Source organism: Rhinoderma darwinii, chromosome 5 (assembly GCF_050947455.1).
Source record: "Rhinoderma darwinii isolate aRhiDar2 chromosome 5, aRhiDar2.hap1, whole genome shotgun sequence".
In the NCBI taxonomy this organism is placed as follows: Eukaryota; Metazoa; Chordata; class Amphibia; order Anura; family Rhinodermatidae; genus Rhinoderma; species Rhinoderma darwinii.
Genome location: NC_134691.1, coordinates 322,617,769 through 322,634,689, shown reverse-complemented (window position 1 = coordinate 322,634,689; position 16,921 = coordinate 322,617,769). Strand labels below are relative to the sequence as shown.

Genomic DNA, 16,921 nt, shown 5'->3' with positions numbered 1-16,921 from the left:
GTGGTGTAGGTGCAGATGACGCATAAAGAATTTATTGTCATGGTTAGCGCTGTGTGGCAACGGGGGCCCTGTGCGACCCCTATAGCTCATTGGGGAGAGGGGAATAAACCGCTGCAAGACTTCTCTGGTAGCTTCTTATCTACTGCAAAGGATTGGACATTTTAAAATCCGAACCTTCTTTTTCAGAAGAGTCGGCACACCGCCATACACATTAGATGGTCGGTCGGTCGGTCCTGTCTAAGAAGCCCTGCCCATCTAGGCAGCCTGTGGTGTAGGTGCAGATGACGCATAAAGAATTTATTGTCATGGTTAGCGCTGTGTGGCAACGGGGGCCCTGTGCGACCCCTATAGCTCATTGGGGAGAGGGGAATAAACCGCTGCAAGACTTCTCTGGTAGCTTCTTATCTACTGTCATGGTTAGCGCTGTGTGGCAACGGGGGCCCTGTGCGACCCCTATAGCTCATTGGGGAGAGGGGAATAAACCGCTGCAAGACTTCTCTGGTAGCTTCTTATCTACTGCAAAGGATTGGACATTTTAAAATCCGAACCTTCTTTTTCAGAAGAGTCGGCACACCGCCATACACATTAGATGGTATGCAAAGGATTGGACATTTTAAAATCCGAACCTTCTTTTTCAGAAGAGTCGGCACACCGCCATACACATTAGATGGTCGGTCGGTCGGTCCTGTCTAAGAAGCCCTGCCCATCTAGGCAGCCTGTGGTGTAGGTGCAGATGACGCATAAAGAATTTATTGTCATGGTTAGCGCTGTGTGGCAACGGGGGCCCTGTGCGACCCCTATAGCTCATTGGGGAGAGGGGAATAAACCGCTGCAAGACTTCTCTGGTAGCTTCTTATCTACTGCAAAGGATTGGACATTTTAAAATCCGAACCTTCTTTTTCAGAAGAGTCGGCACACCGCCATACACATTAGATGGTCGGTCGGTCGGTCCTGTCTAAGAAGCCCTGCCCATCTAGGCAGCCTGTGGTGTAGGTGCAGATGACGCATAAAGAATTTATTGTCATGGTTAGCGCTGTGTGGCAACGGGGGCCCTGTGCGACCCCTATAGCTCATTGGGGAGAGGGGAATAAACCGCTGCAAGACTTCTCTGGTAGCTTCTTATCTACTGCAAAGGATTGGACATTTTAAAATCCGAACCTTCTTTTTCAGAAGAGTCGGCACACCGCCATACACATTAGATGGTCGGTCGGTCCTGCTGAAATCCATAAGTTCAGATAACGTTCATCTACCGTTTATGGGAAACTTTATTCAAAAACAACCATTAGACCTTATTAATGATATGTACTGTGTGTACACTGATAACAAATTTTATGATACAATTAAAAGTTGCCGTGCACGTGTTTTGTATACTGTAGCTGGACGGTGGTCTTCAGAACCATTTCCTCCGGTGGACCCAAGAAAACCCCATCCAACACTGTATCTACAAATTGTATTATGTATTTTCCTTATTTACATTGATTCTTAAAATTTCCATTACTTGACAGGAAAAAAGAATAATTGCAACATCATAGCCTTATTTCAAAATTTTTATATAATAAAAAAAATAATAGAATAAGCCTTTTTTTTTTCTATGAAAATGTAGTTTCAATTTTCCGACTGGTTTGTTTCCAATTTTTATTTGACAAAAAGCTGCAGCATTTCATATGCCTTGATGGTCGTGAATTTGGCTGTTTCACGCAGTAAACTCTGCACAGACCCCCCCGTTGTCTAGAAGCAGCTTGTCATTGCAAATCAGCTTAGTGAACCAATTAATAAATTCCTTCAAAACACATTGCAGTCATTCTACTTAGCAGGCTTGTTTGTATTAACCTTTAAAGTCTTCACACTACACTTATAGCATTGGGATTTTTATATATTTACCTTGGATGTTTAGTTCCCAGCATAGGAGTCATCATGTGGAATTGGAGGAAGCATCTTTTCTGGATAATAGCATTTTTCTTCTCATTTTATATACTCTACATGGAAGCACATGCTGAATCCCGCCATGAGGAAACCAACCAGACCTACAGCTACAGAGGACTCCTGCAAACTCTTCATATTTTCTTGCCTGGAAATGAAACAGATCTCCGCAGGAACAGCTCAAAAGAAATTTTAACATTGCTGCTGGATAAGGTCGAGTGTCCAGGCAATTTAAACGGCAGACAGCAAACTTGTAATCGGGTCAGTAAGTTTACAAATTGAGCGCCAAATTTTTTTTTTTCATTTATGCTATTGCTCAATCTATAGTTTCCAATTTAACATTTACATTTCAAATTAAACATATTTTTTTTATTATGTTGGGGTTGTAGTTGAAATTGTAATTCATGCATTTAATTTGACAATTTAATTAAATTTAGATTATTTTCCTCCCCAAACGTGAGTTTTAAAAAAAAAAACTAATAAGAATTTGTGTGTATTTTATAATTGTGTAATCTTTTCAGAAAAAAAATTAATAAAAAAAAAAAAAAAAAAAAAAAATATATATATATATATATATATATATATAAAAAAACAACTATAATAAATATGTTAACATTTAATATAATTGCAGCATAAAAAAAAAACGTGTAAATATCTCTAACAGGTAAATAGACTATATTTAGCAGTGAGTTTAGTTCGGGGTAAGTATGTTGGCACATATGATTAGTATTCCAGTAGCATTCTTTATGCCACACCATAGTTATTGTGTTAGCCTACGTGCTCAGAATATTTTATCTTCAGTTCAGTAACACTGAATATCTAAAGAACTTGAGTTAAACTGAGTTTGGAAAGGAAAGTTAATCCATTGAAATACAAAGGAGACTATTTTGGAGAAAACTTTATAACTTCAATCAATGTTTTTTATGAACATAAAATTTAGGATACATATAAAATAAAAACTCTACACAAGAATAATGAATTTTTTTTTTTTTCGTAAGTTTACATAATATTTTTTTCATTGATACATAATTATAAATTATTATTTAATTTTACTGTTAAATAATAACATTTTGTTTAATAAGGACTTATCAGAATAATAATTATTAGTGATAATGATAACATTAATGATCAATAATTTTTCAACATAAGACAGACTCTACTTGCTTCTTTCACTTGTTATATTCCTGAGATTAACTACAGAACATAGCAAGTGTATGCATTACTAAGGATTTACTTTCCAAAACCCCTGATACATTTTTTTCACTACTCAATAATGTGAACAGTGGAGCATTCCTCTAAATCCAGAAATTTAGATAATTTAACATATATTAGGTAATATCGGAAAGGGGTTGTCCCGGCATGGGGCGGTTTTTCATACTGATGATCTATCGACAGGATAGGTCATCAGTTTATGATCGGTGGGGGTCCGACACTCGGACCCCGCACTGATCAGCTGCTCTGGCTGCCTCTGGGAAGTTATGCAGTGGTAGGTGCCAGGAGCAGATGGCTCTGTACACTGTATACTGGCCGTGCTGGGTTACTGCAGCTCTGTTCCTATTTATTTCAATAGGGGCAGAGCTGCAGTATTGCAGCATGGCCGCTATACTGTGGCCGAAGCCATCTACTTCCGGCAGCGACCACTGCATAACTTCCAGTGCCCGGAGGCAGCCGGAACAGCTGATCGTTGCGGGGTCCGAGTGTCCAACCCCCACCGTTCATATACCTATGACTTATCCTGTTGATAGGTCATCAGTTTAGACAACCCCTTTAATTCTAACCATTGTGAATGAGATTGTTTGTCAAAAACCCAAAAAATAGGACTGTCCTACAAAATAGAATCTTAGTAGTTGTATACTTTGAGATATTAGTCTACTTATTAATAGTAGAAAAACTGATGCACTTTGTTATTCCTAGTGCACTGCCTGTAGGAGTGATGCCTGACACAGGGATTCAAAGAACATCCCAGATAGACTCCCTGTGTCATGCACCGCCCCCTCAGGCTCTATACGTTCCATTGACTGAATATATATGATTTGGGTTGGTTCTAATATTAGCCACCGTAGGCAACTGTTAAGATTAAGAGGTCAACCCTGTACCATACCCACCATAGATGCAGGGTATGTGACTGCCATGGGTCCATGGTGGGAGGGGGCCTGAACTGCTTCCTTTACTTGCCGTGACACTGTCATAGTGCTTACCTGCGGCCACCAGTAAGGGGAACTTATTGCGTACTGATTTATACACTGTAGCTCCTATTGAGCTCAATACTATCTGTATAAATCCATATGCAATTAGCTCCCTCTAGTGGTCAGAAATGTCAGAAAAACTGAGCACCCCTTTACGGTCTTATGCAAAGAATGTAATTATTGTATAATGAAAAGTTATAACATTTTCTAAAATTCTTTGTGGTTCAATTCCTCACTATTTTCAGGCTGAAGGTTTGCTACAATTGTATCCAGTCTTGGAGTCCAGGCTGTTTAGCTAACAGAGGATTTCCAAGTGCAAAGAGCCTGACTAGGGGACCATGGAGTCCCTATGGCTCAGTACTTATTTATTGATTTAGTGGTTTTTTTTATGCACTTTATTCTCCTCTAGAAGCAATGCTCCTAGGCGAGAAAACCATCTGGATTGGCCCGTATTGGAGCATGCCACCATTTATTTTTATATGATCAGTTAGAAAACACGAGCGTCTGCTTTTATATAAAAGCAAACGCACACAAAGGGACAATATGGGTCCGTGGCAGTCAATACAACATTAATCTGCAATTCTGCCATGTACATGAGCCCTTACTGATATATTGTAGCAACTCAAAGAGGATTGCTTAGACCAGTATGGACCCAATAGTACATTGTGATCTACTAGGAGATCGCAGAGGAAGGACTACTAAATCTTGATGTTAGGCCACCCCTGGCTAGACTGATGTATTGTAACAATCTGCAGGTGTTCAAGCTCCTCCCCAGAGACCTGTTCAGAGATAGACAAATTATTTTTATGCATCTAATTAAAATGTTTCGAGAACAAAGGTGCAATCGGCCTTAATCATAAATCATAATTCACACTGAAAACTAAACTAAACTTTTTCATGCCATATTTTTTTTTATCTCGAATCAACTATTTATGTTATGCAAAATATATTTTCTTTTTGTTAATTAAATAAGGTATTGCATTACACATTTAGGTTTTATTTGTAAGTGTTATATTACATATATATACATATGCTGGAGACAAATTATATCATATTTTCGTTCTCATGTTTCCAAAGTGGCATAATGTAACACCTGTGGTTTCTATTAATCTATTGTGCAGTGAGAGGACATATCTATAAAATGCATTATGTATAAGTTACATTCCTTTTTTTTTTTTTTTTTAATCAAATACTTTTTATTGAACATTTTAAAAAAATACAAAACCATACACAAAAGAAACCCCCCCCCCCCCCATCACCCACCCTCCTCGCTCAACCAAGCGGCCAAAAATAACAAGAAGGACAGGACCAGTACATAGACACAGGAAGTACTCGCCACGCAGGGCAGATATATATACAGTTACAGTATGTATCATAAGACCATTAACTCCCCATTTGTCAAAGGGCAACTTAGCATATACCAGCATAGATACATATTTTGCGCCCGAGATTCCTCCAAACAGCCACGTACATTATTATCCATAATCACATACACATCAAGCCACCATTATCCCACCCCCTATACACTAGGCACCCTAAATACCTAACTCCTCCCCCCTCTATCCCTGCGCAATGAGGCACAAGCCAGACTATCAGTGTCCAGCCAAGATGCCCATAGATTGGTAAATTTAGCAGACGCTGCACGTTTAAGAAAAACAGCCCTTTCATTAAGAAGCAACAGGTTCACCTTTGTTATAAACTCTTACTCATTCGGAGGAGAGGGCTGTATCCAATGCTGCACAATCAACTTTCGAGCCGCATACAGCAGTCTCCCTACAGCCACCGTCCCATGTGTGTCCAGAGGCAGCCCATCTACAAAACCGAACAAACAGACCTTAGGGTCCATGGGCACCGACATAGAAAACACCTTCCCCACAATTGTCAAGAGACCGGTCCAGAACAGATCTAGTTGTGGGCAATCCCACAGCATATGGAGGAGATCAGCAGGCTCCAGACCACATCTCGGGCACGTAGCGTCAGGCCGAACCCCAATACAATGCAGCAGCACCGGCATTTTATAGACACACTGTAATATATACAACTAAGAGAGTCTACCACCCTCACTCAAAGAAACATTGGGGACAGCCACCATTATAGTAGACCACTGGTCCTCATCAATCCCAGGTATATCCCGGTCCCATTTACGCATAGCAACTAAAGTGTATCTATCTAAAATTCGGACAAAAGCAGCTGATACACCCCCGATATAACTCCTTTTGTATTACCAGAAGGGCCAAGGATTTGAATAAGAGCGTCCTGTTGTATAACCACCGAAAACTGGGAGAATTGTGTCTGAAAGGCATGCCTTAATTGTAGATACCTGTAAAACCTACTATGGGGGATATGTAAGTCATCCTGAAACTGCCGGAAGGATTTAAAGTCAGGCCCACTAACCATAAGTTACATTCCTTAAATTTACAAAAAATATATGTGGGAGCCTTGTTTAGGAAATATTTCACATTTTTGTTAACTGGAACAACTAACAAAAAAAATGACTGAATATTAGACCGATATGAGATTCATATGTGTCACACATTATCTCCAGCAAGTTGCCTTAGGTTGTCCGTACACATAGGATAGTTGTCCCATAGCTACCTCCCCCAACTCCCCCCCCCCCCAAAATAGCCACATGCGGACGTGCATGCTTAATTCAATGGAGAGAGGGAGATAATCCACTGTCAGACACATCTGCCAGTGGCTTATCTTCCAGCTGATCAAAATGATCGGGCATGTTGATAATGATCCTCGTTTCCCTACATCAACCTTCAGAGGAAAGTCTGGAGGCTCCAATACAAAATTGATTAACAACAGATACCATAGATTCTGGCGGGATCCACTGATATTAATTTTGCATGCATAGGCAACTTTAGACCTGATCAAGTTGCTGCAGAGATCATGATCATATGAGTATAGCAATTTCACCTGCTATTGGTACTTGTCTTCAAGAACATTTTTAAAATGTACTGTTTCCGAACATCAAATATCTTGGAAGAGTTGGAGGTTGAAGGTACTTATAGTGGAATTTTTTACTAAATTTTGTTGCCACATTATTGAAATTTAATGATCATAGTTCTAGAGAATTCACCTGGAGAACCTCCTGATGATAAAATAACCTCTGCAAGTGGAATTTTGAGAAGGCTTACCTTTAGTAGGGCTGGCATTGTATTTTTCACTAGACAGCTACATAATGGATGTTTTCGGACACGGCAATGGTTGAGAACTTTAACCATGCAAATTTATGCAGGAAGCAAAAAAAAAAAAATATCATGGAAAATTGGAATTTTGAATAACAGAAACCAGTTAAAGAACAAAAGTGATGAGATTGCCAACCTCATTGGGCAAATTTATCGAACTAGTGCAAGGGAAAAGTGGAGGTGTTGCCCATACCAACCGATCAGGTTGCTGCTCTAATTTTCCAAAAAGTCTCTAAGATATTGTACTAGATGCACCAATTCTGAAGCAACACTTGTGCATGATGTACAAGAAAACAGGACACATGTATGTATCCACATGGTAGGGGGGGTCTAGTGAGAGACAAATTATCGAGAGAGGGACATTTATTCATCCATGAGAAGTTTGGATTCCTGGGAGGCTGCTCTCCAGACGTGATCTGCTGTGGCTGGTAGAGGAGCTGCTACCATCTAAATATTGCAGAAAACCGATGAGGTTATTGGTGGTCTGTGCCAGGAAAACCCTAGTGCTTAGGCTATGTTCACATCACCTTCAACCTACATTACCATTTACACTAGGAGAAGCTCCCAATGTATACGGTAAACGTAGACTATTATGTGATACATTTAATATATGTCATGAAAAGCTATTGAAAAACTCACAACGTTTACATTTAACGGATGTCTGTGACGTACGCCACACAGTGGCATACGTCACCCATAGGCTCCCATGCTAAAAAAACCTATACAGCGGAGTCCTTTTTGAATGGAATAACATCGTTTATTACGCTGTTACATAGGTTTGTGATTTCATCATACTCACAATTAGAGCACACAAAATATTCTGATCAACTATTCTAAAACTATAAATGCCTCCATGATATAGATCTTTGGCCTACAGATAGTAGTCAGGTCATCTGTAGCATTTATAGTTATAATTAAGTTTTATACTGTAGTTACAAAAATATCTATAAATATCACTTGACAAGTTCATCTCATCCTCAACAACTTACTTTACTTTCATATTTCTTGTACGTTACCTTGGTTTTAGTGTCTTCAAGCTGATACTCTTCTGTCAATGGCTGGTAAAGGACTCGGGAGTAAATTAGATGATGATACAATGAAGAAGATATCAGTCATTCTCCTGTTCTATATATTGAATAAAAAAGACTTCTGCTCCTCACCTTCCGATGTGGTAAACCTGGACTACCTATTCTATCGCAACAGCATACTCAACTTAAGGAAAGATGAAGACTGTCATTATTTGTCCACCAATGAATTAGAGGATATTCTACGGGAAACAAGGCGCTATTTCCAAATATCCAACGGACAAGGGGTAAGATATGTCCCTGGTTTATACTGGTTTTCAAATAACATAATGTATATAATCGGAATGATATATAGAATACTGTTTAGCAACTATAAAAAATACTGTCACCTATAAAGTCATCGATGGATTTGTGATTGTTGATTTGAAGTGCGTTAAGGAATAGCAGAGAGCGGAATAGTCAGGTGTTTTTGGGACTGTCTGTCTCCCAACTCCTCTCATTGGCCCTACACCACCTAGCATTTGGGCAGATGCCTCATCAGCCCACCTAGTTGTTCCCCTGATGGAGATGGCAATGGAGAAGGTTCATGTTAGCCTAGCCCTAAATACACAATAAAGTAGCCACATAAGATGCTAAGGGGGAAATGTATCAAACTTTCAACGCCAGTTTTCTGGCCCAAAAGTTGCATTCAAAATGAAACTTTTGAATATTTTATGCCACCCTCTTTACTTTTGGGGAAAGTGGGCCTGGCTTACCAAAAGGGACCAAAACTGGTGTTAATTATAGTGGAAATCTGCGCTAACTTCTAGCTTTACTCTGTGGGGCATTGCAAGGTAGAGGCCCGTGCTGGCCCAGGTACCTTGCCCCTGCTCATTGGACAATAACATTTTTTAAAAAATATTTATGCTCACCTCACCGCTCCTCTTCGCTTCTACCCTCCGGGTCTACTCAGCATGCTGCGGCTCATACAATGTACTGATGCCGGGCAGTGTCAGGACATTGTATGTGATGCAGAATTCAGAATGCTAAATCCTGCGTAACATATAAGGCCCTCCCTGATGCTGCTGGGGAACAGAACCTTGTATGAGCTGCAGCATGCTGAGGGAGGAGACGCGGAGGAGAGGAGCGCAGAGGAGTGGTGAGATGAGTTTAAAATATTTTTATGTTTTTATTTCATGTCCGATGTTTAATAAATTTTATTAAGAGGCATGCCCCTATTAATATACTTGTTGCATTTTACTCCAGCGAAGCAGAAAGTTCCATAGATTGAGAGTTGCTTCCTAATTATCAGGGAGAAGCTTATTGGATAATATACATGAGAAATGTGAAGTCAAATATTAACTTCATTGGACACTATGCAGCTATGCCATTGTAAAGGATTTACCAGACACAGCTTCTGTGTCGACGCCCGTGATTAATCAGTCTTCATCTGCTCCTAGGCCTGATAGAGTGACTCCATCTGCTACCAATCAGGCTGGCAGGCTGAGGAGTGGGAGAACCTATCACAGCCTGGCCAGATGGAGCTAGCTCCCGCCCTCGGTCTATTTATACCTTCATTTCCTTTGCCTGTGATTCTGTCCTGTTTCCTGGCTCTGCTGTTCCTGCTTGTACTATTGACCTCTGTTTAAATTCGACCCTGGCTTTACTGACTACTCTCCTGCTCTGCGTTTGGTACCTCGTACACTTCTGGTTTGACTTGGCTCGTTCACTACTCTTGTTGCCCACGGTGTTGCCGTGGGCAACTGCCCCATTTCCCTTAGCTTCTGTGTACCCTCGTCTGTTTGTCTGTCATGCACTGATTGAGCGTAGGGACCGTCTCCCAGTTGTACGCCGTCGCCTAGGACGGGCCGTGCAAGTAGGCAGGGACTGAGTGGCGGGTAGATTAGGGCTCACCTGTCTGTCTCCCTACCCCGCCATGGTGCTGTATATCAAAAGGCCAAAAGCTGAAACCAGTGGGATATCTATGAGGGCTATTGGAGCTCCATCAATAGAGAAGGGAATTCCCAGACAGGTATAGATACAATAGATAGTAGTATCTCCTATAAGAGGTCTCCTAGTGGTAGAGCATGAGCATAAATATATACGTGCTATATAAAGAAAAGTAGTACAAATAATAAAGTAAGTTAAAACCTAAAACTAAAAGTGCAAATATTAATGCAAAAAAAATAATAATAGTTTTATTAACGCCTCAAAAAATGGCTGTACAAATTATTATGTACATACTGTATGTCTGGTATCCTCATGGCCATTAGGAAAGGCGAGAAAGTACTGGACAAATTTTAGATGTTTTTTTTACCTCATTTTTTTTAAATGCTGAAGATTGAAATATATTTATGTTCCATTCAAATACTGGGGAAAAGAAACCTGAAAAAAAAGATAACATGTTGCCGAACAGCAAAAAATACAGAGGTTATTCATGATTAAATCAAGAGCTCACGTTCTCTGATCTATGGTTGTAGGAATCCGTAATAGAGTGCACATAGCTTCCCAGTCTGGACTTCTGTGACTCTCTGATATTACAAGGAGGTATACAGAGGGTTTTTCTCTGGAATCATGAGAAAACAAATCATGGAATGCAGCATTGTATTATGTATGTATTCTCTCCAAGGACCATTGCTTGAAGAAGAGAATACACTAATTCATGGAGGTGCCATTCGGCAGTACACAAAGTGCCTACGGTTCTGTTACATAGACGTACAGGGCCAGTGCATGTGTCTTTTCCACGTACATATGCCCCAAGTTAATAAAAAACAGCACAATATGTTCTGGTGCTATGTGGTGCCCTGATCAGATGACACTTATCCTTACCAGTATTGAGAAAATGAAGATAATTCCCCCCTGTAGATTGGGCCATATACCCCCCCCCTGTAGATTCTGCCATACAGCCCCCCACCTCTCCTTTGTGGATAGTGCCATACAGCCCCCACCTCCCCTTTGTAAATAGTGTCATACAGCCCCCCACCTCCCACCTGTAGACAGTGACACCTAAACAAATAAAACAAAAAAATTGTACTCACCTAGGCCCCGTTCCCACGACGAACGCAGCTGCTCCACAACACCGATGGGATCCTTGCGTATGCCGGTGTGATCCAGTGATGTCATCACGACGGCCTGAGCAGGGATCCTGTCCCTGCGCCTGATAGGCTTGTAGCCTATTAAGTGGCAGAGTAGGAAGATACGTCCCTTCTCTTCCATAGGATTGAATGGTATCTGTGTCTTAAGTACGCAGATACTATTGAATGTAGCGTCGCTACCACTGTAGCAGCCATAGCGTCTGCTAGCGGCGCCACCGCTATGTCTGCTACAGTGGTTACACCACTGAGCAGAAAAGGAGCGCCCGGGCGGAAAGGCCGCTGCAGAGTCGCTGGGCGCTTCACAAGCAGGGAAAGGGAGCCAGCGCAGTGCTGCCTTCCACTTGCTGAAGTGATGCGCCCTGTGCGATGGCACAGGTCACACACCCCAAAGGACGGCCCGGTCTACAGGGCACTGTTTACAAATTACAGAGGCATGAATATTGCACAATAACTTAATATTACCTCGAATGCTATACGTATGCAGGAATGATGACTGCTTCCGTGTGTGTGTGTGTGTGTGTATGTATGTATATATAAATAAATATATATATATATATATATATATATATATATATATATATATATATATATATATATATATATATATATATATTGCTCTTCTCCAGATAATTCTTGTTCTTTTCTGGTTTCTCAGTGCTCAGATGTAAATTCTTTGGAGAAGGACTTTGGAGGGCTGCACAGTATTGATGAAATGAGTCTCCCCAGACTTGCTGAAGTGATTCTCACAGCATCCATTCAACACATTTGCGTGAGAAGAGACACATTACCCGGTGTGGACTTCTTTACCGATTCCATTTTCAAATCCTTAAATAAAACTATTGAACTGTACGCTGCAGGTAAACTATCCCACACTGTATGAACTGTTACATGTACATAACAGATTTTAGAAAGTGTTTCCCTATTTAATTCCACTTCTGGATAACATTTACAGTGAAGGAAATAAGTATTTGATCCCTTGCTGATTTTGTAAGTTTGCCCACTGTCAAAGACATGAACAGTCTAGAATTTTTAGGCTAGGTTAATTTTACCAGTGAGAGATAGATTATATTTAAAAAAAAAAAAGAAAATCACATAGTCAAAATTATATATAAGTATTTGCATTGTGCACAGAGAAATAAGTATTTGATCCCTTTGGCAAACAAGACTTAATACTTGGTGGCAAAACCCTTGTTGGCAAGCACAGCAGTCAGGCGTTTTTTTGTAGTTGATGATGAGGTTTGCAGACATGTTAGATGGAATTTTGGCCCACTCCTCTTTGCAGATCATCTGTAAATCATTAAGATTTCGAGGCTGACACTTGGCAACTCGGATCTTCAGCTCCCTCCATAAGTTTTCGATGGGATTAGGGTCTGGAGACTGGCTAGGCCACTCCATGACCTTAATGTGCTTCTTTTTGAGCCACTCCTTTGTTGCCTTGGCTGTATGTTTCGGGTCATTGTCGTGCTGGAAGACCCAGCCACGAGACATTTTTAATGTCCTGGTGGAGGGAAGGAGGTTGTCACTCAGGATTTGACGGTACATGGCTCCATCCATTCTCCCATTGATGCGGTGAAGTAGTCCTGTGCCCTTAGCAGAGAAACACCCCCAAAACATAATGTTTCCACCTCCATGCTTGACAGTGGGGACGGTGTTCTTTGGGTCATAGGCAGCATTTCTCTTCCTCCAAACACGGCGAGTTGAGTTAATGCCAAAGAGCTAAATTTTAGTCTCATCTGACCACAGCACCTTCTCCCAATCACTCTCAGAATCATCCAGATGTTCATTTGCAAACTTCAGACGGGCCTGTACATGTGCCTTCTTGAGCAGGGGGACCTTGCGGGCACTGCAGGATTTTAATCCATTACGGCGTAATGTGTTACCAATGGTTTTCTTGGTGACTGTGGTCCAGGCTGCCTTGAGATCATTAACAAGTTCCCCCCGTGTAGTTTTCGGCTGAGCTCTCACCTTCCTCAGGATCAAGGATACCCCACGAGGTGAGATTTTGCATGGAGTCCCAGATCGATGTCGATTGACAGTCATTTTGTATGTCTTCCATTTTCTTACTATTGCACCAACAGTTGTCTCCTTCTCACCCAGCGTCTTACTTATGGTTTTGTAGCCCATTCCAGCCTTGTGCAGGTCTATGATCTTGTCCCTGACATCCTTAGAAAGCTCTTTGGTCTTGCCCATGTTGTAGAGGTTAGAGTCAGACTGATTAATTGAGTCTGTGGACAGGAGTCTTTTATACAGGTGACCACGTAAGACAGCTGTCTTTAATGCAGGCACCAAGTTGATTTGGAGCGTGTAACTGGTCTGGAGGAGGCTGAACTCTTAATGGTTGGTAGGGGATCAAATACTTATTTCTCTGTGCACAATGCAAATAAATATATATAATTTTGACTATGTGATTTTGAGTTTTTTTTTAATATAATCTATCTCTCACTGGTAAAATTAACCTAGCCTAAAAATTCTAGACTGTTCATGACTTTGACAGTGGGCAAACTTACAAAATCAGCAAGGGATCAAATACTTATTTCCTTCACTGTATATAGGCTTAGTCTCAAATATATACTTCTTTGAAGTATTGTCAGGACGACCATTTTTTTCTACATAAAGCCTGCCCATAAGTACAGACCACAACCTTAAAACAACACTCAAAAGGAATTAAAAGCGCCATCAGAGTGCCCCATAAACTGTATCAGAAGTTTGCCTCTAATGAGCGACGATAGCAGAGTTTCCCCTGATATGCACTGCAAGAAAAGATTTTCAAAATGTAATAATGCTAGCAAAGTGCCCCACATAAACATTATCGGCAGGGTTCCCTCTTGTAAATCATGCCAGGATAAAGTAAAATGTTATATTCTGGCTGTCTACAGCTGCCAGTAGTGGGCGCTCTCTACTTATTTATATAGCACCCACATGAGTATTATAATTACATATGCAGCAAGCTCCCCCTAGTGGTCACTGATCGCAGACTATGCTTCCCTGTTCCCTGTTCGCTTTAGAGGGTGGAAAATCTCCTTTTTGAGAGACACCCATTCCCCGAACAATCTAGAGAAGTAGGCAAGTTTGCTCTAATAACTATTTTTATTTGCCTGTTTAAAGGATACAAGTTTGCTCAGTTGTGATTCAATAAATTATCATATTTGGGGAATACTGGTTTTACCGTATCCCATATGTGGAAAGGACAGTCAGAAGTGTAAGATCTTTTGATGAAAAATGACAGATTTATCCTAGTGTGAATATTTAGGACTGTCTTACACTATTAATAATACTTTAGATGGACTTTTATAGCAGACAGAAGTTTATACTTTTATATTCTTTTATATTCTTTTTAAATTTTTATATATACAGTATGCTTATATGTGTTGTGTCCAATTTTGGGTGGTTTTAGATGTGACATTTTCTTATAGTCTCTATACAAATTGATATATTGTCCAACAAGGGCTGAAATTTGCTTATTAATGTTACTGTATTGCAGAATTTTCTAATTACAAAGAAATTCTTTCAAGCTGTTTCTAGAAACTGTTGTGTTACAATTGTGTACATGTGACTCATTTATTTCTTTGGGCAGTAGCTGTTAACCCAATTAATGTCTTTGGGTAGCCCTAGTCCTACTAATAATTCATATGTAACACAATAGCTTCTCTTATTATGGCTTTTATTAAATGCATATTCTTTTGGATGTTTATTAGGTTCTTTCGCAAAATTATATGCAAATTTTAACAAGCAATAGCAAAGTACATGTAACTGAAATAATGTGCCTAGGCTGCAGAAATAGTATGGCTGCATATACATTAAATAGAACACAACTGATCAACAGAAACACTTGGGTAAACTGGTTACCAGTAAACTAAGCAGCATCACTCAATGTCTAGAAGCAGCAGCAAAAGCAAACATGATTTTAGTGTGTATAAAAAGAAATATATAACTTGTAATGTAATATTACCCCTATATAAATGCCCTATAAGGCCTCATCATGGGTTCAGTCTGGGGCTCCACATTGTAGAATTGACATTAGAGAACTAGGGAGGGTTCAAAGGCGGGTGACTAGATTCGAAAATGGAATATGTGATCTCTTTTACAATGAGAGGCTGGATACATTTTGCTTGTTCTGCTTGGAAATAAAGACATCTTTTTGAGGTGATCTTATTACCATGTTTGAATACATACATGGTCTACAAAAAGAACTGGTATATAATGTGTTCAGTTCTAGAACTGTACAGAGGACCAGGTGACCCCATTTTATGTCTGGAGGGAAGGCAATTCAAACATCTAGGACAACACAGGAAAGCGTTGTTTACAACTAGAACAGACAAACTGTGACATGCCCTACCTATAAGTTACTATGTAACATATATGGTGTCCTGTATTTGAGCCTCCAACAGATCCAATCAAAACTGAACCTGACATAAAATGAAAGGGGTCTAATAAAAAAAGAAGTGTTATAAAATAACAAATAACATTACTCACCTGTTAAATCCCCCGCCACTCCAACACCAATAATCCGGTAGTCCCTTGCCGGTCTTTGTTCACATGCTAGCAGCAATGATGTGCTGTGCCGACATCTGACCATTACACCCAAACATTGGCCACAGAGGTAAAGCATGTGATCGCTGTGGCCAGTGCATGGCAAACAAAAGATCGACTGGGAACCACAGGGGCATAGGGGCTGGAGCGGCGGGAGATTTAACTGGTGAGTAATGTGTTTTTTGATTATTTTATTAGATTTTCTACTGCCAGATTATATTTTTAAACTACTTGACAACTCTTTTAATAATAAAATAAATTACTTATGTTTGATCATTTATTAGATATAGATGAACTTATTGGAAGACTTAAAGCAGCAATGACCTGTGTAAAGACTGACCATAACCACCGGAGGAAGTTGCGAAGTCTTGTAATCCCAGGAACAAGCCATGAACCATTACCTGTTCCAGCAATGGAAACAAATGGAGAGTCTAAAGGAAGACACAATGTTTTTCCTGAGAGCCAGGGCCATTCATCAGAATGGAGCATGGTAATATATGAAAAGTCTACACCAACACCATGTTACTAGTTCAAATTTTCTCTAAAGAAGAATTTCAATGTCAACTCTTCTAGTCATGAGCCCACTAATGAGTATCTATGGATTTATACTGATACAGGGTAAGGTATATGAATAAAGCTCTAAGTGAGGACTCGAGACCATTCTGAGTTGCTATAGGGCCTTCTAATTTATGTCTATGCCCCTGAGCGTAGCTGGAAACTACTGGACCACGGCGTCTTCCTAAAAGACCTCCCATTAACCGCGTTTTGCCATTTTGTGCATTGACCTCAGTGTTTAGAATCTATATACATTATAAAATGTAAGTATTAGTTCCTATAGTAAGATAGCTGCCACGGGGTGGGGTGTGGACCCACTGGGCCGTACCGCGTAGCGGGATGGCGGCTGGCCAAACAGGTATGGTACAGAGTCTATAGTCCAGAAAAGGGTACCTGAGGCAGTGTAGACAGTAGTAAGGCATGCTCGGCTGGGATCA

General features: G+C 40.4%; 1 protein-coding gene across 1 annotated transcript in view; it reads left to right on the top strand.

The window, feature by feature from the left end:
- Window positions 1-1,771: 1,771 nt before the first annotated feature.
- SLC39A12 (solute carrier family 39 member 12) overlaps window positions 1,772-16,921 on the top strand; it is a 45,668-nt gene continuing 30,518 nt past the window's right edge. Inside the window, exons 1-4 of the mRNA XM_075828733.1 lie at window positions 1,772-2,181; window positions 8,328-8,612; window positions 12,055-12,256; window positions 16,214-16,419. Of these exons, the coding sequence (XP_075684848.1) occupies window positions 1,915-2,181; window positions 8,328-8,612; window positions 12,055-12,256; window positions 16,214-16,419 (960 nt within the window). The 5' untranslated portion in view covers window positions 1,772-1,914. The remainder of the gene's footprint in view (window positions 2,182-8,327; window positions 8,613-12,054; window positions 12,257-16,213; window positions 16,420-16,921) is intronic.